General features: G+C 40.2%; 1 protein-coding gene across 1 annotated transcript in view; it reads right to left on the bottom strand.

The window, feature by feature from the left end:
• Acss3 (acyl-CoA synthetase short chain family member 3) overlaps window positions 1–18280 on the bottom strand; it is a 171750-nt gene extending 153470 nt beyond the window's left edge. Inside the window, exon 1 of the mRNA XM_028873024.2 lies at window positions 17951–18280. Coding sequence (XP_028728857.1) covers window positions 17951–18246 — 296 coding nt within the window. The 5' untranslated portion in view covers window positions 18247–18280. The remainder of the gene's footprint in view (window positions 1–17950) is intronic.
• Window positions 18281–18636: the final 356 nt, after the last annotated feature.

Below are 18636 nucleotides of genomic sequence, written 5' to 3'. Positions count from 1 at the left end.
GGAATAACCAACTACATTTTTCTTAACTGGATGTCAGGCCCACTCCATGAGATGGAACCTATACCTAACACTGCAAAAGGGCTCAAGAAATTGAGACTAGATAGTTCGTTGCCTAAGGGAAAAACCTTGTACTATTATTCTGCTAAAGGAATAGAACAGCAACAACAACCAGAAAAAGACTCTTACTGACATACTGCTATACCCATAGATCAATACCTTACTCAGCTCTCAACTCACATCAGAGAAGCTTATTTCTGCAGTAGATGGGAATTAACACAGAGGCCCATAATTTGGCAATATGCAGAGAGTGACTTTATAGTGCTCGGTACTAGATGGGATATCTTCATCAAACCCTTCCCTTTGGGGTTCAGGAAGCTATGCAGAAAAGGAGACAGAAAGATTATAAGAGCCAGAGGTGATGGATGGAAACAACTAAATAGGTCATGGGTCTAGGAGAAAACTTAATACGATTTTTTTCTACTGAAAAAACATAACAAAAAATGACTTTTTATGACATACTGCTATACTCATAGATCAGTGTCTTACAAAACCCATGGAATAGAAACTTACTCAGCTCCTTGAATAGATAACCTAATTAGAAGTAGAAAGTTTAGCTGTGAGATAATAACATATCATTCCAATAATTCTGGAATCAACAGAAAGAGGGACCAACATGCTGCAAACACACATAAAAACTACATCTTAAGCCAGGCGGTGGTGGCGCACGCCTTTAATCTCAGCACTTGGGAGGCAGAGGCAGGCGGATCTCTATGAGTTCGAGGCCAGCCTGGGCTACCAAGTGAGTCCCAGAAAAGGCACAAAGCTACACAGAGAAACCCTGTCTCGAAAAACCAAAAAAAAACAAACAAAACAAAATAAAACTACATCTTAAAATAAGCATAACACACACACATGTAAAGATATGAATGACTGCAAGAATGGGTGAATCGCCAAAAAATGCATAAGCCTGAGTGGCTTCTTCCCAAAAATCACACTGGGTTTTAATCATACACCATAGTTACCAAAAAGCTACCAAAGAAGGAAGTTGGGTGGTGGTACAATCATCCTATCTGAACTATTTCTAAAATTTTTTGTGAGTCTACAGCTACTTCGTGACAAGAAGGTTAAAAGTCAAACAAAAAGGATGAATAGTGTTATGAATTATTATGAAGGGACCAGGAGGGTATCTCACATGTGCAGGGAACCACACTGGCATGCTGGACAGATGCAGCAGCGGACTGGCAGGTGACCCACTCCATGTGGGCATGGCAGGTGGTGGAATGTTAATATTTTGACCCGCCCCTTGGGGCCGCCCTGTGTCCTGACATAAAAGCCTCTTTTTAAGGAAAAACTCCACCCCTTCCTTCTCTCTCTCCCTCCATTCCCATGAGATGTTCTCCTCATCCCCCCTGTCTCTCTCTTTCTCTCTCCTTTCCTGTCTTCTCTTCATCTCTATTACAATAAACCATTTCCATGTGGATGTAGCATCTGGGTTGTGAATGTCCACCTGCCGCCATGCCCACAATTGAGTGGGTCACCTGCTGCTTCATCTGTCCAGCAGACCAGCATGGTTCCCTGCATGTACTGGATACCCTTGGGGTCCCTCATAATAATTCATAACAAATAGAATTATAATAAACACACAAATACTATATATGTCACATATATATGGTATATATAGTATATATAGTACTTATATATAATAATTTTATTGACACATAGAGGATTTTCTACCACTTTCATATTTCTTGTGCTTGTCCCCATAAATTTTAAAATAATACTAAAGTTAAAGTTGAGTAAAAGGCAAGGATATAAATTTCAACCAGGATTATTTCTAAGTAAAGCAATGTCAATATGAATTAAGTCAAACCTAAGCTGTAAAACCTAAGAGATTATGTTTATAAAACCTCCACTCTTTAATTAAACCCCATGACATTTCCATTCACCCACCACCTCTCACAGAAATGTCCTTCTACACCGACACACACATAACAAAGTTACAAAGATAACTGGATTAATTACTGGTTGTAACTTAAATGGCTAAGCAAAATAGACAAATTCTGCATCCTGCCTTTATTTTTCTCCTTGTTTCATCCAGAAATCATCAGAGAATAATGCTAGACAGGACCCTTTGCTACATGTTTGCTAACTGTCCACACACCAAGTTCATAAATGAAACACTTTCCATTAACATGTCAATTTGAAGCTTGAATACAGTGCAGCCCATTTAATTATCCAAGAGGTCATTATCCAGCTGGTGCTAACCAAGGCCATCATTTCCCTTTACTCTCCTTTTTGCTACTTTCTCTTCTCCCCTTGCTACTTGTTAGCATGTCTACCTAAAAAGGAGAGACTCCCCAGAAGGATAAAATGAAAATGACTTGATTCTTTTATGTACTGGAGGACTCATTAGTCGGGAAAAAGCCACCGCTCACCAGAATTGGATCTGTGTACGTTATGCACACTTCAACAGTCAAAGGTAATTCATAGAAGAGTTGGTTATAAAAGAAAATGAACTTCATTGCCCATAATTTCACAAACTAATGACTAGATAGACCCTATCACCCGTGATACACTTCTCTTATTAAACTGCTTATCTGTTGAGCTGCCTTATTATAAACAAACTACTTTCCCTTGATATATGAGATTGTTTTTCAAATTTATAATTTATTTGCACTTTAATCCAGCACCTGGCATACTACCTGGCTCATAAAAGTGCTTGATAAATATTTGATGAATGACTAACCTAAGAAGAGTACAAATGACAGAAGAAATGAATTAAAGAGTAAGTAAATTACTGAGCCAAGAAAAATACTTTCATAAAAATGGCAAACCCACAAATATAAATACATATGTGTGTATACACATGTATGTGCACATGGATTATTTTTAAAGTTATGACATTGTCATTATAAGGATAAAATAGGATTTTATTTACAAGTATATCATGTAGTGAACCCAATACACCTTGCAACTTAACAAGCATGAGCTTGCAGCCCAGACCTGCTGTCTGTACACTGAAACCACCAGCAAGTTATCTAAATGGTCTGAATTAATTTTCAATAGTGTATGGTTTTGAGAAACTGAAGAACTATAAGACACATTGTTGTTTTCATAGCATATGCTTTGAATCTGGTAGACTTAATACACACTCACAAACCCACATACAGGTATGCACAAGCGCACGCACACAAATATACACAAGGGTATAGGAAATCCACTTTTGTGGTTTAAGGCAGTGCTCTGAGGATGAATGTTCCTTTCACAGGGGTCACTTAAGAACATCAGAAAGCACAGATGTTTACATTACATTTCATAACAGTAGCAAAATAGTCATGAAGCAGTAACAAAAATAATTTTAAGGTTGGGGGGTCATCACAACATGAGGAACTTATTAAAGGGTCACAGCATTAGGAAGGTTGAGAACCACTGGTTTAAGAGATGTTTGTTTGTTTGTCTTTTGGTTTTTCAAGACAGGGTTTCTCCAGTCTGGCTGTCCTGGAATTTGTTTTGTAGCCCAGGCTGGCCTCAGACTCACAGAGATCCTCCTGCCTCTGCCTCCCAAGTGCTGGGATTAATGGTGTGCACCACCACGCTTGGTTTAGTTTAAGAGATATTTATTGAGAAGTGCTATTATTTCCCTAAACTATAGTCCTTGGATATTTAATAAGAAAATGCAATGTTCCTTCTTAAAGTTATTTTTAATTATAATTTTTAATTAATCATTTATAAACAAAGTAAACTAAGATTATAGGTGTGAGTCATTAGATAATTTTAATCATTTAATATCTTTTCTATGTTAGCATGATCTAATAATGTAATATCAACTCAGTTCTTAACTTAGTAGTCTCTTTCTTATACTAGAGCAGTGGTTCTCAACCTTCCTAATGCTACAACCCTTTAATACTCATGTTATGGTGACTCACCCAAAATAAAGTTATTTTCATTGCTACTTCATAACTGTAATTTTGCTACTGTTATGAATCGTAATGTAAATGTCTGATACACAGAATAAAAAGGGGTCGTGACCCACAAGTAGAGAACTGCTATACTAAAGCCTACTTTTTCAATGCATACTCAGCTCTTAGTCTGTATAACACAAATGAGAAATGTTCTAGGTTGTAGGTACATTTTGGTCTTGATGAATGTAAGTATATATTGATTGTGAAATACCCTCTACTTTAAAACTCAGCTGGGTAATGAGTAATAGTGAGCCAATAGACTCAGAACAAAGCTTAAACCCATAAGGAAGACATTACTTTCATACTTAGATGTCTTTTGAGAGTCTATATAAGCCATTTGAAAATCTGGTTGAATGAAAGATGCAAATACTATCAGCATGTAATTTATAATGGAGCTCAAATGTCTGAGATAATAAAGGAGGTAAATAAGCATTTTAGACATTTTAAGATCATTTCAACTGATGTACCCTGAACATTCTTCAGAGTGTATTTAAATGTGTGTGTGTGTGTGTGTGTGTGTGTGTGTGTGTGTGTGTGTGTGTGTGTGTAAATGATTAGACCTGAATCTGAATCTGTCATCCTATTACTTGGTATTTGTGGTGATATTGTGTCCCCCAATATATTGTGAGAAAACAAAACAGCCACTAGATAGACATAGAGGCCAGAAAATGGTGGCACACACACCTTTAATAATAGCATTCCAAAGGCAGAGATCCATCAGGATCTCTGTAAGTTTAAAGCCACACTGGAAACAGCCAGGCATGGTGACACAAGCCTCCAATCCCAGGAAGTGATGGCAGGAAGCAGAAAGGTATATAAGGCATGAGGGCCAGGAACTAGAGTCTTTTTGAGCTTTTAGCTTTTAGTAGCAGTTCAGCTGAGATCCATTCAGATGAGGACTCAGAGGCTTTCAGGCTGAGGAAGCAAGATCAGCTGAGGACTTGGTGAGGTGCGGTTGGCTGTGGCTTGTTCTGTCTCTCTGATCTTTCAGCATTCACCTCAATATCTGGCTGAGTTTTTTTATTAATAAGACCTCTTAGGGTTCATGCTACAGGTATTAATTTGTTAAATTATTAATATGAGAGGAGCCACAATGGGCATGGGCTTACACAGCAGATGTCTACTGTTTAAATAAAGATAAATATAATGCGCATTTCTTGCCTAACAAGCACAAAGGGTAACAAATTGGTGTGCTTTTTAGGAAATAGCTGTTGAAGAGTTTAGGTGAAAATCGTTAGTCACACTAGAAGGAAGTAAGATGAAGAGAACACATGAGTCATCTCTAAGAAAACAAAGGGACAGACTTAGCAAGGAGCCTGATCAAAACACGTGCTCACTAATTGCTACCTTTGCTATTGTTTGTTGCTGTAATTATGGTGTGATGAGAGGTAACACATCAGCACGGAGGGAAGGAGTGACTCAGGCACAAAACAGAGAACAATTGCATGTGAGTTTCCTTTTCAATTGATCATGGGCTCATGATCAGCCTGCTTCTCGTTTGGGCTCATCACTAACACACTGAAATGAAACGTTTAATCTCTATTATATCATTTGTTTCCCCCAAACTGCCACGGTTTGAATAACATAGAAAAGTGATAGAGGTTACAATTTGTTCTGAGAGACAGGGGATAGATAGATAGATAGATAGATAGATAGATAGATAGATAGATAGATAGATAGATGATAGAGGGAGATGATAGATACATAGATAGAAAGTAGATTGATAGAAGATAGATTATTTGATGATAGATAGATAATAAATAGATAGATGATAATAGATGATATATAAGTAGACAGATGATAGATAGAAAGATACAAGAAAGACAGATAGAGATTCTTGTATCTAAAAGAACTGATTATAAAGAAATCCCTGAAAAATGTATTTCTGTACTTAACTAAGCATGTCATTTATAAAGGTCTGTCTTGCTTGATTCTTTCCCTCTTGTATGTGCAGAAGAACGCTTGGATCAACACAAGTTATGGGGGTGGGGGAAGAAGAGCTCCTATATATAAATGTATTTAAAATTAAACCAAACCAACAACTTTCAGAACTACAAACATGCTACCAGTCCTAGCATTTTAATGAGATCTTAGAAGAAAGAAAAAATTTCAAATATTCATAATTAGATGAATTAATTAAGCTATTTATCACCATCTTCTCATAAAAATAACATTAAAGCACACTGCACATGATGAATAATATGGTCATTATAGATTTTCCTTAAGCCAGAAACTAATGGGGAATTCTTAGGAAGATTAATATTGCTTTCTCCTGCTCAGGAAACAGTAATTGTCAGCTGATTTAAAGCTCCCTCCCCACCTTTGAGTATGTTGTGCCCAGTAAAATGGTTTGTTTTTTATCAGAGTGTATATATTATTGCACAACGAATGTGATATTTATCAAGTATTTCTGAGCTACAAATTCAGATTTTTTTACTCTTCCTATACCACTCATTTTTATATACACAAATAAATTAGTATTATCGCATTTCAGTGGAGAACAGGTAGAAGAAGAAAAAAACTAAAATTAATTGAAATTATTATAGAGGTAATACAATATATTTAGAGCAAAAACCAGTCTGGATTCAAATCCCAGATTTGTCATTTACTTAGTAGTTTTGTACATTTAGTCAGACTTCTGGCAATATCTGTGCCTCCATTTCTACACCCATATAAGAGAACAAAAGCTGTTTTTTTTTTTAAAAAAAAAAATATATATATATATATATATTTCATTTTACAATACCATTCAGTTCTACATATCAGCCATGGGTTCCCCTATTCTCCCCCCTCCCACCCCTCCCCTTACCCCCAGCCTACCCTCCATTCCCACCTCCTCCAGGACAAGTCCTCCCCGAGGACTGCGATCAACCTGGTAGACTCAGTCCAGGCAGGTCCAGTCCCTTCCTCCCAGACTGAGCCAAGCGTCCCTGCATAAGTTCCAGGTTTCAAACAGCCAACTCATGCAATGAGCACAGGACTTGGTCCCACTGCCTAGTTGCCTCCCAAACTGATCAAACCAATCAACTGTTTCACCTATTCAGAGGGCCTGATCCAGCTGGGGGCCCCTCAGCCTTTGGTTCATAGTTCATGTGTTTCCATTCATTTGGCTATTTTTTTTTCAATAATTGAGTAAAACTGAAATTTATTATATGCCACACTCGTCCTAGGGACCACCATGCTATATATATAGCCTCTATGGTTCTATGGGTTGTGGTCTGATTGTTCTTTATTTTATATCTAGAATCCACCTATGAGTGAGTACATACCATAACTGTCTTTCTGGGTTTGGGTTACCTCACTCAGGATGATTTTTTCTAGTTCCATCCATTTGCCTGCAAATTTCATGCTTTCATTGTTTTTCTCTGCTGAGTAGTACTCCAAAAGCTGTTCTTATATCATGTTTGTAATAATATTGATCAGGTTGAAGCAATCAGTATTGTGCCTGGCCCATGTGTGGCTACAAAGGCTGGTCATTTTAATGTATGTGTAAAACTGTGTTCGTTAAGACAGTTAATAATGGTAATAGTCCTATACATTATTTCCTCTCAACCAACAAGAATATGATGGGTCATATTACAGTAACAATTGCAAAATCTCAGTAGCTTACAAAAGCATTTGTTTGCCATCCATGCTACTACACTGTGGTTCTAGCTAGATTTCCCAAAAAACTACATTCTATCCTTTTTGCTAGGCCATCCAAATTTATTCAGTCCCCATGAGCTTCCACAGCAAATCTGGCTTGGTTGGGCATAAGGCTTGGAGATGTAGCAATGAAACCCTTCCCACTGGAGTGACGAGTCTTACTCCACTTATTACATCAGCCAAAGCTTACCACACAATCACACTTCACACTTGTCCAGAGAAACATAACCTTTCGCCTACACTCTGTGTAGTCTAAGGTCATGAACACATGAGAGAGGAAGACATCAAACACTGAGTTGTTTCACGTGCACAATTTATGATCTTCCCATATCGTAACTATTTTGGACAAAGCAATGTTGGAAAAAATGGATCCAGGATTCTACATCACAAATTCTAAACCATTTAATGACCCTCACTTTCATTTTGTTCTACCCACCAAAATGGGATATCTGGGAAATCCTCGGTATGATTTACCTAACTCTAGCTCACACTGATTGAATGTAGAGTCAGGGAATTTAGTTTTAAATAGTACTTAGCTCTCCATTGAAAATCAAATGAGAAAGAAGATGGAGAGAACATAAAGTGACATTAGACAAAATGTTGACTTAGTCCTCAGTGCCCATGCATTCATTAGCACAAAGTTATTTAGCAAATGATCAATAATACAGATTTTATGTCTCTTCAGCAATGAAAAGTGTTATTGTTCCATCTTAGTAAATTTTTACAAGTGTCTATATTGATCGACAGTAGAGACTGGGAATTCCTTTTTCTTTCACTTCCCCTTATTCCTTTAAAAATGTTATATATATATATATATATATATATATATATATATATATATATATATTACTTCACTGGTGCATACACTTATAAGGTACATCTTAAAAGATTATACTTGGGAAGTGTTATTACCCTAAAAATCAAATCCCAACAGAAGGCATTTCTATTGTCCCAAACTGACAATTTTAGTTGTTTTTGTATCTACCTTGTTCATTTACTGCTTTAAATCAGTGAAGTTTGGTTACTTAAAGGTCATACAATTAAACCCTGTCCCTCTCTAGCTCAGTGTTTGAAAACCTAATGTTTCCAGCTGTTTTGTCTGTTTGCTTTGTTTTTGTTTTTCTTCAACAGAACTCTTCCAAACCTAGAGTTCTTGCACTTTGGTTTTCTTATATATCACCAGAACAGTAACTTCTTTTTATACACCATCACTTACCTCATTCAGCAACAATACCAGACAAAGCAAATATAATTAGCCCTTTTAGTGTAACAATGTCTTGCTATGCAGTTTAGATAAAGAACTTGAGTTCTACACTCACATGTTTTCCTTACCACTGTAATTTACAGAGTTTCTTGTGCTCATATATATTTATTGCAGAGACCCATTAGCCTCCCACACGTTCTCTTGCAATGACTCTTCACAGTGGACAGGAATGATCTCTTCTATCAAATGGCTCCCAATTGTTTATGAAAGTGAATTTTTTTTAATGAAGCAAGCAACTCCAACCACTACACTTTTAATTTTCTCCAGCTAACAAACAATACAGGACCAGAACAAAGGAAAAGTAAGTTGCCTTGCAGGAGGCACTGAGAGTTTGGATTTTCTCCAAACACCTGGGAGTTGATCGGTCACAGCTGATTGAATTTCCATTGTTCATTGATTGTGCCATTTGCCAGGCAATCCATCCTTGCTTATGTAATTGCAGCATTCCTGTAGTTCACCCTGTTCTGTCCTGGAGCTTCAGGAGTGTGACAGGCTGAGAAAATTAGATACTGCACATTTCGAGCTGCTGACCTTCAGAATACAAAATAAGGCCCATCTTTTAAAATTGGTCTTTCTTGATGAGGTTATTTGGAGGGACATTATTTCTAACAGGTGATTTTTCATGCTGACCATGTGCCTTCTTAAAATATATTTATATCTTTAAAGACAGGTCACTTTAAAATGTAAGTGCACCTGTACAGTGCACAATGTTATGAATAAATCCACTTAATTTAAAACTTGTCAAGAAGGGGCACATGTCTCATCTTTAGATAAAACTCTCACTTCAAATTATAATTGAAGATGATTTTGACAACATTTGAAAATATTATTTTCTTGAAAAATGCTGAGAGTGGATGTCATGTAGACCACAGAAAAATAAAACCCATGCGAAGTAATGTTTATGTTAACTAAATTTAGTCATGCGGCAATCTGTGTATAATTCAGAAAACTGTGCCCATGATAAAGGCATATGATGTGAAAGGGAAATAATATTTGATAAATAGGAGGGACTTTTATATAAGCCTAAATTTAAAACATACAATAAATGACTGGATTTTCCAAATACTTTAATGGTAATCAGGATTATTTTGACAAACAACCAAAGTTCATTAGGGAGAACAGATGCTTCCTAGCCATACATTCTTCTTTGCTTTGCAGTAAACTCAAACTCACAGAAAAATTGCAATCGTAAGAGAGCTTGCTTCTCTCCCAACTCCTTCCTCACACAATGCCAAATGACGCCAGCATAACGAACAAGGACATTCCTCTGGAGAGCCACAACATAACCATCAGATTCAGGAAACTCAAACTGACATATGACAACCACATAATCCTCAAATCCCATTTAGGTTCTTTAATTATCAGGGGGAAAAGTGTTAATGAGAATAAACTACATCCAATTCTCAATGACCTGTTGCAAGTTCAAGTCTCTTTATTCTCCTTTATTTTAGAACAATTGCTCTGTCCAAAGTGTCCCTTAAATGATTCAAGATTTGGCACTGGGCTTCGGCAACAGTTGCCTAAGCACTTGTAGAGAAAGATCCTGGGCCCTGAGCCAGGACCACTGCAGTTACTATTACTAATCATCTCTGCCCTCCACTAACTAGTTGCCTAGCCTCCTAGGAAGACTGGCTTCTACCCTTCATATGTAGAAAGCATATAGGCATCACTAACCCTGCAGCACTCAGGGAAGTTATAATTAAAAGACATGAGATCCCGCCGGGCGGGGGTGGCAAACGCCTTTAATCCCAGCACTCAGGAGGCAGAGCCAGGCGGATCTCTGTGAGTTCGAGGCCAGCCTGGTCTACAGAGCAAGATCCAGGACAGGCACCAAAACTACACAGAGAAACCCTGTCTCGATAAACCATTAAAAAAAAATCTCGTACAGTTCATAGCTTAGCATTATGAAAATTAATTTCATCTTTTTTTCCTACTTCTTACCTTCTGTCAGGATCATAATGGAATGCTCAGCAATCTAGCTCATTAGACTCACTACAGGGTATTAAAAAGAAAAAAAAAAAAAAACACAAAACCTAAGGATCTTCTAAGTAGCTCCATATCCATCTTGTAGATTTTTTCTACCCTGTTTTTTCCTGGAACTTCTAGTACCAAGAAGAACAAAAACAAACCACAAAAAGTTCAGCTTGCAAAATCACTTTGTTCTGAAGCAATGACTTTCAAAAATAAACAGAATTCCCTTCATTCTTGGTTTTTCCACTGCAGCCTTGAAGCACACATTTCTCCTACCAGAGGAGAGAGGAAAAGCGAGCCAGTGAAGAAACCAACTTTCATTTGAGTCAGGAGCTTCTAAGAGCTGTTAAGCCTCTCCCTCCTGCCACCTGTCAAGGAAGTCTATAGAATGTTCCTGCCTGTTAGCAGGTCACTCTGTGAGGCACTGTTCTACCCTGGGCAGCAGGCTTTCCATGGGCATCACCTAATTACAAGTGTTCCTTGTTGTAATAACAATTTTTTTGGTGTAACAACTAATTTCTTGGAGTAATAACTAATTTCTTTCAATTCAGTATTCTTAAAACATCTCCAGACCACTTGACCACTAGAGACTTTCCCATGTTTTACAGTCTCTTCCCTTCTTTATACATCATAAAATTAAAATACACTTCTCTTTGTCAAACACTTTCTGGAACAGGTCTCATCATTCCCATGGACCGTCATTTCTTGTATTTCTCCGAAAGTTTCACCTTACTGAACTTTCTATTTTCATTCTGCCTGTTTTTTTTTCTCCCCTCTGGGTTTGCTAGGTATACCATTTTGTGTTAAGGCTCCTCTGATAGTTCTAATCTCTTATGCATCCCCACAGGAACTACTGAAATATGAAGTCAAACTTGGCCTATAATGATTTTATCCCACTGGCACAGATAATCTCTACTCTAGTAGGCAACGTAAATAAGAAATCGTGCTCACCATGATCAAAGTGAATGACCAGAACTGGCAAAGTATGATGCAATAGTGAAGGGAAAAATAGTCAGAAGGGTCAGGCAAATGTTACCATGCAGGGCTCTCTCTCTCTCTCTCTCTCTCTCTCTCTCTCTCTCTCTCTCTCTCTCTCTCTCCTCTCTCTCTCTCTCCCTCTCCCTCTCCCTCTCCCTCTCCCTCTCCCTCTCCCTCTCCCTTCCTCTCTCCCTCCCTCCTTCCCTCTTTCTCTCCCTCTTCCTTTTCTTCCCTCCCTCTCTCTCTTCCATCCCCCTCTCTCCCTCCTTCCCTCCCTCCCTCCTTCTCTCTCTCCCCCTCTCTTTCTCTCCCTGTTTCTTTTCCTCCTTTCTCTCTCCCTTCCATCCCCCTCTCTCTCCATTCTCTCTCTTCCCCACCCCCTGCCCATCCTCCTCCCTGTTCCCTTTCCCTCTCTTTCTGTCTCTTAGGGGTAGGTTTTGAGGGTGTTTATAGGAGAGGCTCACACACTGAGCTGTTTCTAAATTTTCTAATTTCTGGTAAAATAGCAAAATATTTCAGTGCTGTAAGCTGATTTTAAACACACCACCACCACCACCACCACCACCACCTCCATCACTTTCAAGGCTCAGCAAGGCTCAGGGAACATAATGCAAGAGGACAGTAAAAGCTGGCCGATAGGGAGGATGGAATGAAAAGCTGTCTTGTGAATGTGACAAGGCCGCCACCCTTGTGGACTCACAACTGCCCTGATTGAACACACAGTACCAGTACAAGACTGAGTCAGTAACATTCCACCACAGATGAGAGACGGACTGTTCCACCTGTGGGAACTAATGGCATGAGAGCTACAGAAAGAGAGGAAGTCATCCTCTTCAACAATGGAGCTGCTGGGGTTATTATGCTCCAGTAGAGAGCGTCACGCCCTATGCCTTGGCTCAATGCAGTGGGTCACAAAGCAAAATCTACAGAATAAAACTTTAAAATTAAACTATGAATGTGGGATGAAGACTTGGGAGGAAATGGGAATTGATGGGGGTGGGGGAAAGATAAGAGATGGTGGAGGGACAATTATGATCAGAATTTATAATATACATGTACAAAATTGCTAAAGGATAAATTAATAAACACACACAAATAAATAAAGAAATAAAACATCACCTCAGTAAGGCACAGCCATTGGAGACTTCTCTGATTATGACCGACAGCTTATGAAGCTGCACATGTCTTTGCTTGCTAGCTACTCCAGGCTTTCTGAAGCCATCATGCGGCTATCTTCTATAATCAGGCACTCTCGACTCAGAAGAAAAAAAAAAAGCTCTATAAGCCACTGGTACACTGTTAACTACCCTCCAGGGGCCTCGGGACTTTCTTATCTCCCTGGATTTACCATATTGCGAGCAACCCAAAAACGTCTTGTTACCTATCAGAGTTCTACTTAAAGACCTGGAGTCCCAGGGCTATGATTCCCCTTTCGCCCTTCTTGGCACACACTAGCTCCGTGGCCCTCTCCGTGATCTTGTACCCAGCCCTTGCCATCACAGTTTTGTAATGATGTGCTTCAGGCCTTGCCTTGAATCCTTTCACCATCTCCCCATCGTTACCTACACAGTGTAGACATGGTGATTATGAGATCGATATCCTTTCGTTCTACTGAGCCAGTCGAAAGCGTGGCAGGATTAAACAAGTGTAAATTGAGCAGGAAATGGATCTGGATCGTGTACCTTTTCAAACCACACTATTTCCACTGCTGGAAGGTTAATCTAGATTAAGTGCTTTTCTAGTCATATAAATTTAATCTTTTCATTTTCAGTTTATAATAGTGCACATTTGATTCTGCTTCAAATTCTGAGAATCTATTTATTTATTTATTTATTTGTTTATTTATTTATTTATTTTGAGTAGGACATGCCAAGGTGTACCTGTGGAGATCAGAGGACAACTTTGCAGGATTGGTTCTGTCCTCCCACCAAAAGGACCCCTGGGATTGAACTCAGACTGCCACCTTTGGTGACAGGTGCTCTTACCTACTGAGCCATAATCATGAAGCCCCCAGATACTGAGAATCTTAAAACAATGTTGTTTAAATAAGGCTGAGCTAAAATTGGATTGTGGTACTCCTATAGAAAGGAATCGATTGATGGCCTAGAACGTAGACTGTATTCAAAACGGAAAAGTGAACTCCCTAATCCTTCAGAGAGAAACAGTTGTATTTCAATTTCGGGATAGGCAAAAGGATGGCTCTTCATTGGAAAAAAAATTAATAACCCAGAACATCCACTGTTGTGTTCCAAGATTAAAGAAATTACTAGACTTTCTAGTTGTTCCAGTTGCGACTACAATTTCCCCGAGAGTCTCTCAGATAGAGATTTTTAATATCCAGAAAGCGAGGTATCAATAAGAAGAAATGATCAAACCCTAAGGAGGGCTGGTACTTTGCAAGCTTAAAGCACCTGTTTAATATTGGCCTTTGCTGTTCAGCGATCTCAGAGTGCAGGGCTAGAGATGTGTCCCAGTTACTCGCTTATGCTGTAAAGTCTACACGTTAGCCTTAGGATTCCTATGCCACGTTTATACTCCTGTGAGCGTAAAATATTGGGGACTTTATGCCATTTCAGAAACTAGGTTGCAGTGCCACATGCGTTAGCAGCACTTTGATAAGCCTGGATATTTGAGGCAAGTTTATGATTAGGAAAATGAAGAGGTGGCCTTGTCGTGAAAGAAAATGCACTCGGCTTATAGGAAGTCAACAAGAGTCACCAACTGTGCTCCAACTGGGAACATGCCCTTCCCTAAGGCAACCCCTCTCGGTCCACTGAGGAACTTGGGCGGAGTTGCCTTACATTGAGTCACTCACCATTCAAACACAGCAATAAAGGTTTTGTCTTTTTGTCGAAAGAGGCTGCTATTCGACGATCATCTTTGAAACTATATGCTAGCTCTACCCTAGCCCACAGAGATACATAGGACAGCCAGCATTCACCTTTCCTTGGGTTTGGCATTGTTGGAAATCACTAACCAAACAGGAATAGCTGCAAATTATATAACAGTATGGTATGGCGATAGTAACTCAAACTGAAGCCATCTGCTGAATGAAAAGTGAAAAATTTTGGTGTCTCAGTTCTGCCCCTTCCTCAACTCTGCTCTGCCAACCAAATGTCTTACTAAGACTAAGTCAGACTTCTGAACTTGTTCAGGCTAAAAATTTTATTATTCATATTGATCTTCACAAGTTCCATGACAGAGGTAAGAAAGCGTGACTCTAAGAGTACAAAGATGAATAATTCAGGTGCGACATTAGCAAATGCTGCTGATCTACAATGTATGGAAATGATTTACAGACAAGAACCTTTTTCCAAAGTTCTCATTAAAAGCAGTGTTTTCTGTGCACAACATTTAGAAAATGTAGGCTAAAAACTGGAGTTTAAATAACAAAAATAGTTATTTGAAAGGAGATCCCACATCTTAAGTGACCTTTGGCCACTCCCGCGCACTTTTTTTTTTTTTCTGATTCCTTTGCCTTCACTGACCCACACTAGTCCTCTGGAATCACTGCTCTCTCTCTCTCTCTCTCTCTCTCTCTCTCTCTCTCTCTCTCTCTCTCTCTCTCTCTCTCCTTTCTTTATTATTGCCCAATCCTTATTTGATTACTTCAGTTTTCAGTTACAGTATCCCAGTGGCCTCTTTGTAAAATGGTTTTAACTGCGATTATGGATTTATTTATTGTGTGTAGATGTGTGTGGTATGTGTGTATGTCTCTGTATCTCTGTGTCTCGTGTGTGTGTCTGTATGTGTATCTCTGTATGTGTCTCTTGTGTGTGTCTGTGTGTGTATGTGTATCTCTGTGTGTATCTCGTAGGTGTGTGTCTGTGTACGTATCTCTGTGTGCCTCCCTTGTGTGTGGTCTGTGTGCATTTGTGTGTGTATGTGTATGTGAGTCTGTGTGTTTGTCTTCTCTGTGTGTGTCTGTATGTGTGTGGTATGTGTGTCTCTCTGTGTATGTTTGGGTATGTGTGTCTCTGCGTGTGTCTATGTTTCTGTGTGTCTGTGTGTGTGTGTGTGTGTGTATGTGAGTCTGTGTGTGTGTCTGTATGTGTGTGTCTCTTGTGTGTGTGTATGTGTGTGTGTGTCTTGTGTGTGTGTGTATCTGTATGTATGTGTGCCTGTGTGTGTATGTGTGTGTGTATCTGTATGTGTGTGTGCCTATGTGTGTGTGTGTGTGTATGTGTGTGGTATGTGTGTCTCTCTGTGTATGTTTGGGTATGTGTCTCTGCGTGTGTCTATGTTTCTGTGTGTCTCGTGTGTGTGTGTCTCGTGTGTGTGTGTGTGTGTGTGTGTGTGTGTGTGTGTGTTACAGCATGGGTACAGATATCAGAGGAAGCTTTTGGAAGTCAGTTCTCCCCTTCCACGACAGTCTCCAGGACTGAACCGAAACCATCAAATTAGGCATCAAGAGCCTTTTCCCGTTAGCCATCTCACCCCCACCCCTCCCACCCCCTCAACCAGGACCTCGTCACTGAAATCTCTGCATATTGGTTTTGTGGTAAAAGTGCCCCCATAAGATTATTAGAGAACAGCATTTATGACAGATATGTGAACACTGAACTTTGAGAACAACCTCAGATGATGATCTCTGTTGTGATATGAGGGACACCAGGAATGCTGCCTGTTCCTACAATGATTATAAATGTGAAAATAAAAAGATAGCTTTTCCTCTAGTAATAATTATAGGATCTAATCCACGGGGTTACTCGTCCTTAATCCTTTAATCAGCTAATCCTCAAACTAATGATTTGATCTTAAGAGAGGAAATGAGTCACCAAGAAGTCGCTTGACTCTGAGTCCAGTAACTGAGGGGGGGAGGGGGGACATGGACGGATGGACAGACGGACTAATGGACACGGACTCGAATCCAGGCAGGCTGTTCCAGAGAGCAAACATTGCTTTTCACCCATGACTATAAACTTCATGCCTGGTTCGCACCGGCACACAAAGGTGGATCAATCAAATACTATTAGAAAAATAAGTGGAACTGGAGGGGCAAGGTGCTCACACCTGGAAGAAGCATCGTGTAAACATTCCCACAAAACAAACACAAGAGGCGACAAAGCATGATGGGACACAGAACAGGCTCCAGCCACTTTCCCTACAGACTCTCTGCTCTGAGAAGAAAGGCATCCACCAAAGGGCCAAATATCAGCTTGACCAATGCACTGCCCTCTTTTGCTAAGCAGTGCTTTTTCCAATTTTACAGATAATAACCTTTCCTAATGATTAGCAGATGGGAGCAACCATATCCTTAAAGGGCCAGGCACCTAGAAATCACCACCTAGGGTTCCACAAACTGTGGGCCTCACTCTCAATAGCCTACCCATGTCTTCTACAGTGTGTCTGTTTATTGCAATATATATTTTTAAGAAAACAATGTTTGCAAGTATTTATAATTGAAACTTCAAGAAGAAAACTTTCTTCCAATCATGAGTCCTAACAACACCTTGCCCCTGGGGTATCCTTGCTAGAGTGTCCTAAACACAACAGGCCTATGGGTCTGGACCTCCTCCCATCTATTCCGCACACTATTTTAAGTCTCCTTTTACCCTAATCCTTTCCTCCCACTTCTCCAGCCCAACAATGACAGTGTCAGTTCCTTCCAGCTGTTTTCTATGCCCTTGGACTCTGACAATTAGATCATGTCAGCCTTGAGAAGATAACGTTTCATCCTTCCAAACCCCGCTCGGTGACATTTTTATGGAAGACTTTCCTCAAGCCCCTTCCTCCCAACAAGAGTCAGGTCCATCATTTCCTAGCCTTGTACATGCTCTGTGTTTGTTTACATGGTGTCTCCTCTTCCAGGGGGAGCAGTCCCTGCTGGCTAGCCTTTGTTTTGGAAAGCCTTTGTTTTGATCTCTCAACATCCCCACTGCAGCTACCACAAAGCTACAGCAAGTAAATCTCTACCTGAAACTGGGATCGCTCTAGATAACTAAGTACTACCAAAGAAGAATGTAGGACAGTTGTGAGAGTGAAACCAACCAACAACGGAAAGAGCTGAAAGCATCTTAAATTTTGATTTTTCCCCCCTGGTAGAACTCCAGATTCCTGGTCCAAGACCTTCTTGCCCTTGGCATCCAAGAAGTTAGGAGGTATTGGAATTGACTAACCGGTCACTCACCAGCTAGTGGAAGGCGGGTAGCTGCTTTCTAGCGTTTTGGTCCAGGGCTTGTACCAACTGATCTGTTCAGCAGCTTTACCCCAGAACCTCTCCGGGTCGGCCACAGAGGCTGCGAAATGGGTCCTGTACTCGCCACCACTGGAGGTGGTCAGAGTCCTGCAGCCCCGGCCCCCAAGACCGGCCACCAAAGCCCTTCGGGCTGCACCGGCTCCTCTGGCCGAAGGGGACCCTGGCAGGGGCGCCCCAAGCGTCCCGGCGCCTGTTACTTTGCGACATTGTAGCCAGGAAGGCTTCATTCTTCTTCTCTGCCCTTAGTTGCAGGCCCAGCAGCTGTAGTGACAACTGCCACTGAAGGGAGCTTGCAGGAGGCAGGAGGCGGGGATTAATTCCGAAGTGAGCCCCTAGCCTAGAAGTTTGGAAGTCAAAGTGAAGTCTGCCATAAAAACCGACCTGGAGTCACCAGGAAAGCAACAGGCTGGAGCGGAGACCCGGGGACAGGGGGGCAGGAGTCTACAGAAGTTGAGCTGCGACACCCCTTACATTCAACTCTAACATGGATTTTTCAAGCCATGGCAGTCACTTGTCTCTTGACGGAGCGCCTCCGGGACTTAGAGACAGGAGGACACCTAGAACAAGGCCTGAGGGCCCAATGGCTTATTTTAAACCAAGTGTGTGTCTCTGTCCCG

Source organism: Peromyscus leucopus, chromosome 18 (assembly GCF_004664715.2).
Source record: "Peromyscus leucopus breed LL Stock chromosome 18, UCI_PerLeu_2.1, whole genome shotgun sequence".
In the NCBI taxonomy this organism is placed as follows: domain Eukaryota; kingdom Metazoa; phylum Chordata; class Mammalia; order Rodentia; family Cricetidae; genus Peromyscus; species Peromyscus leucopus.
This window is presented reverse-complemented; position numbering and strand designations above follow the sequence as displayed.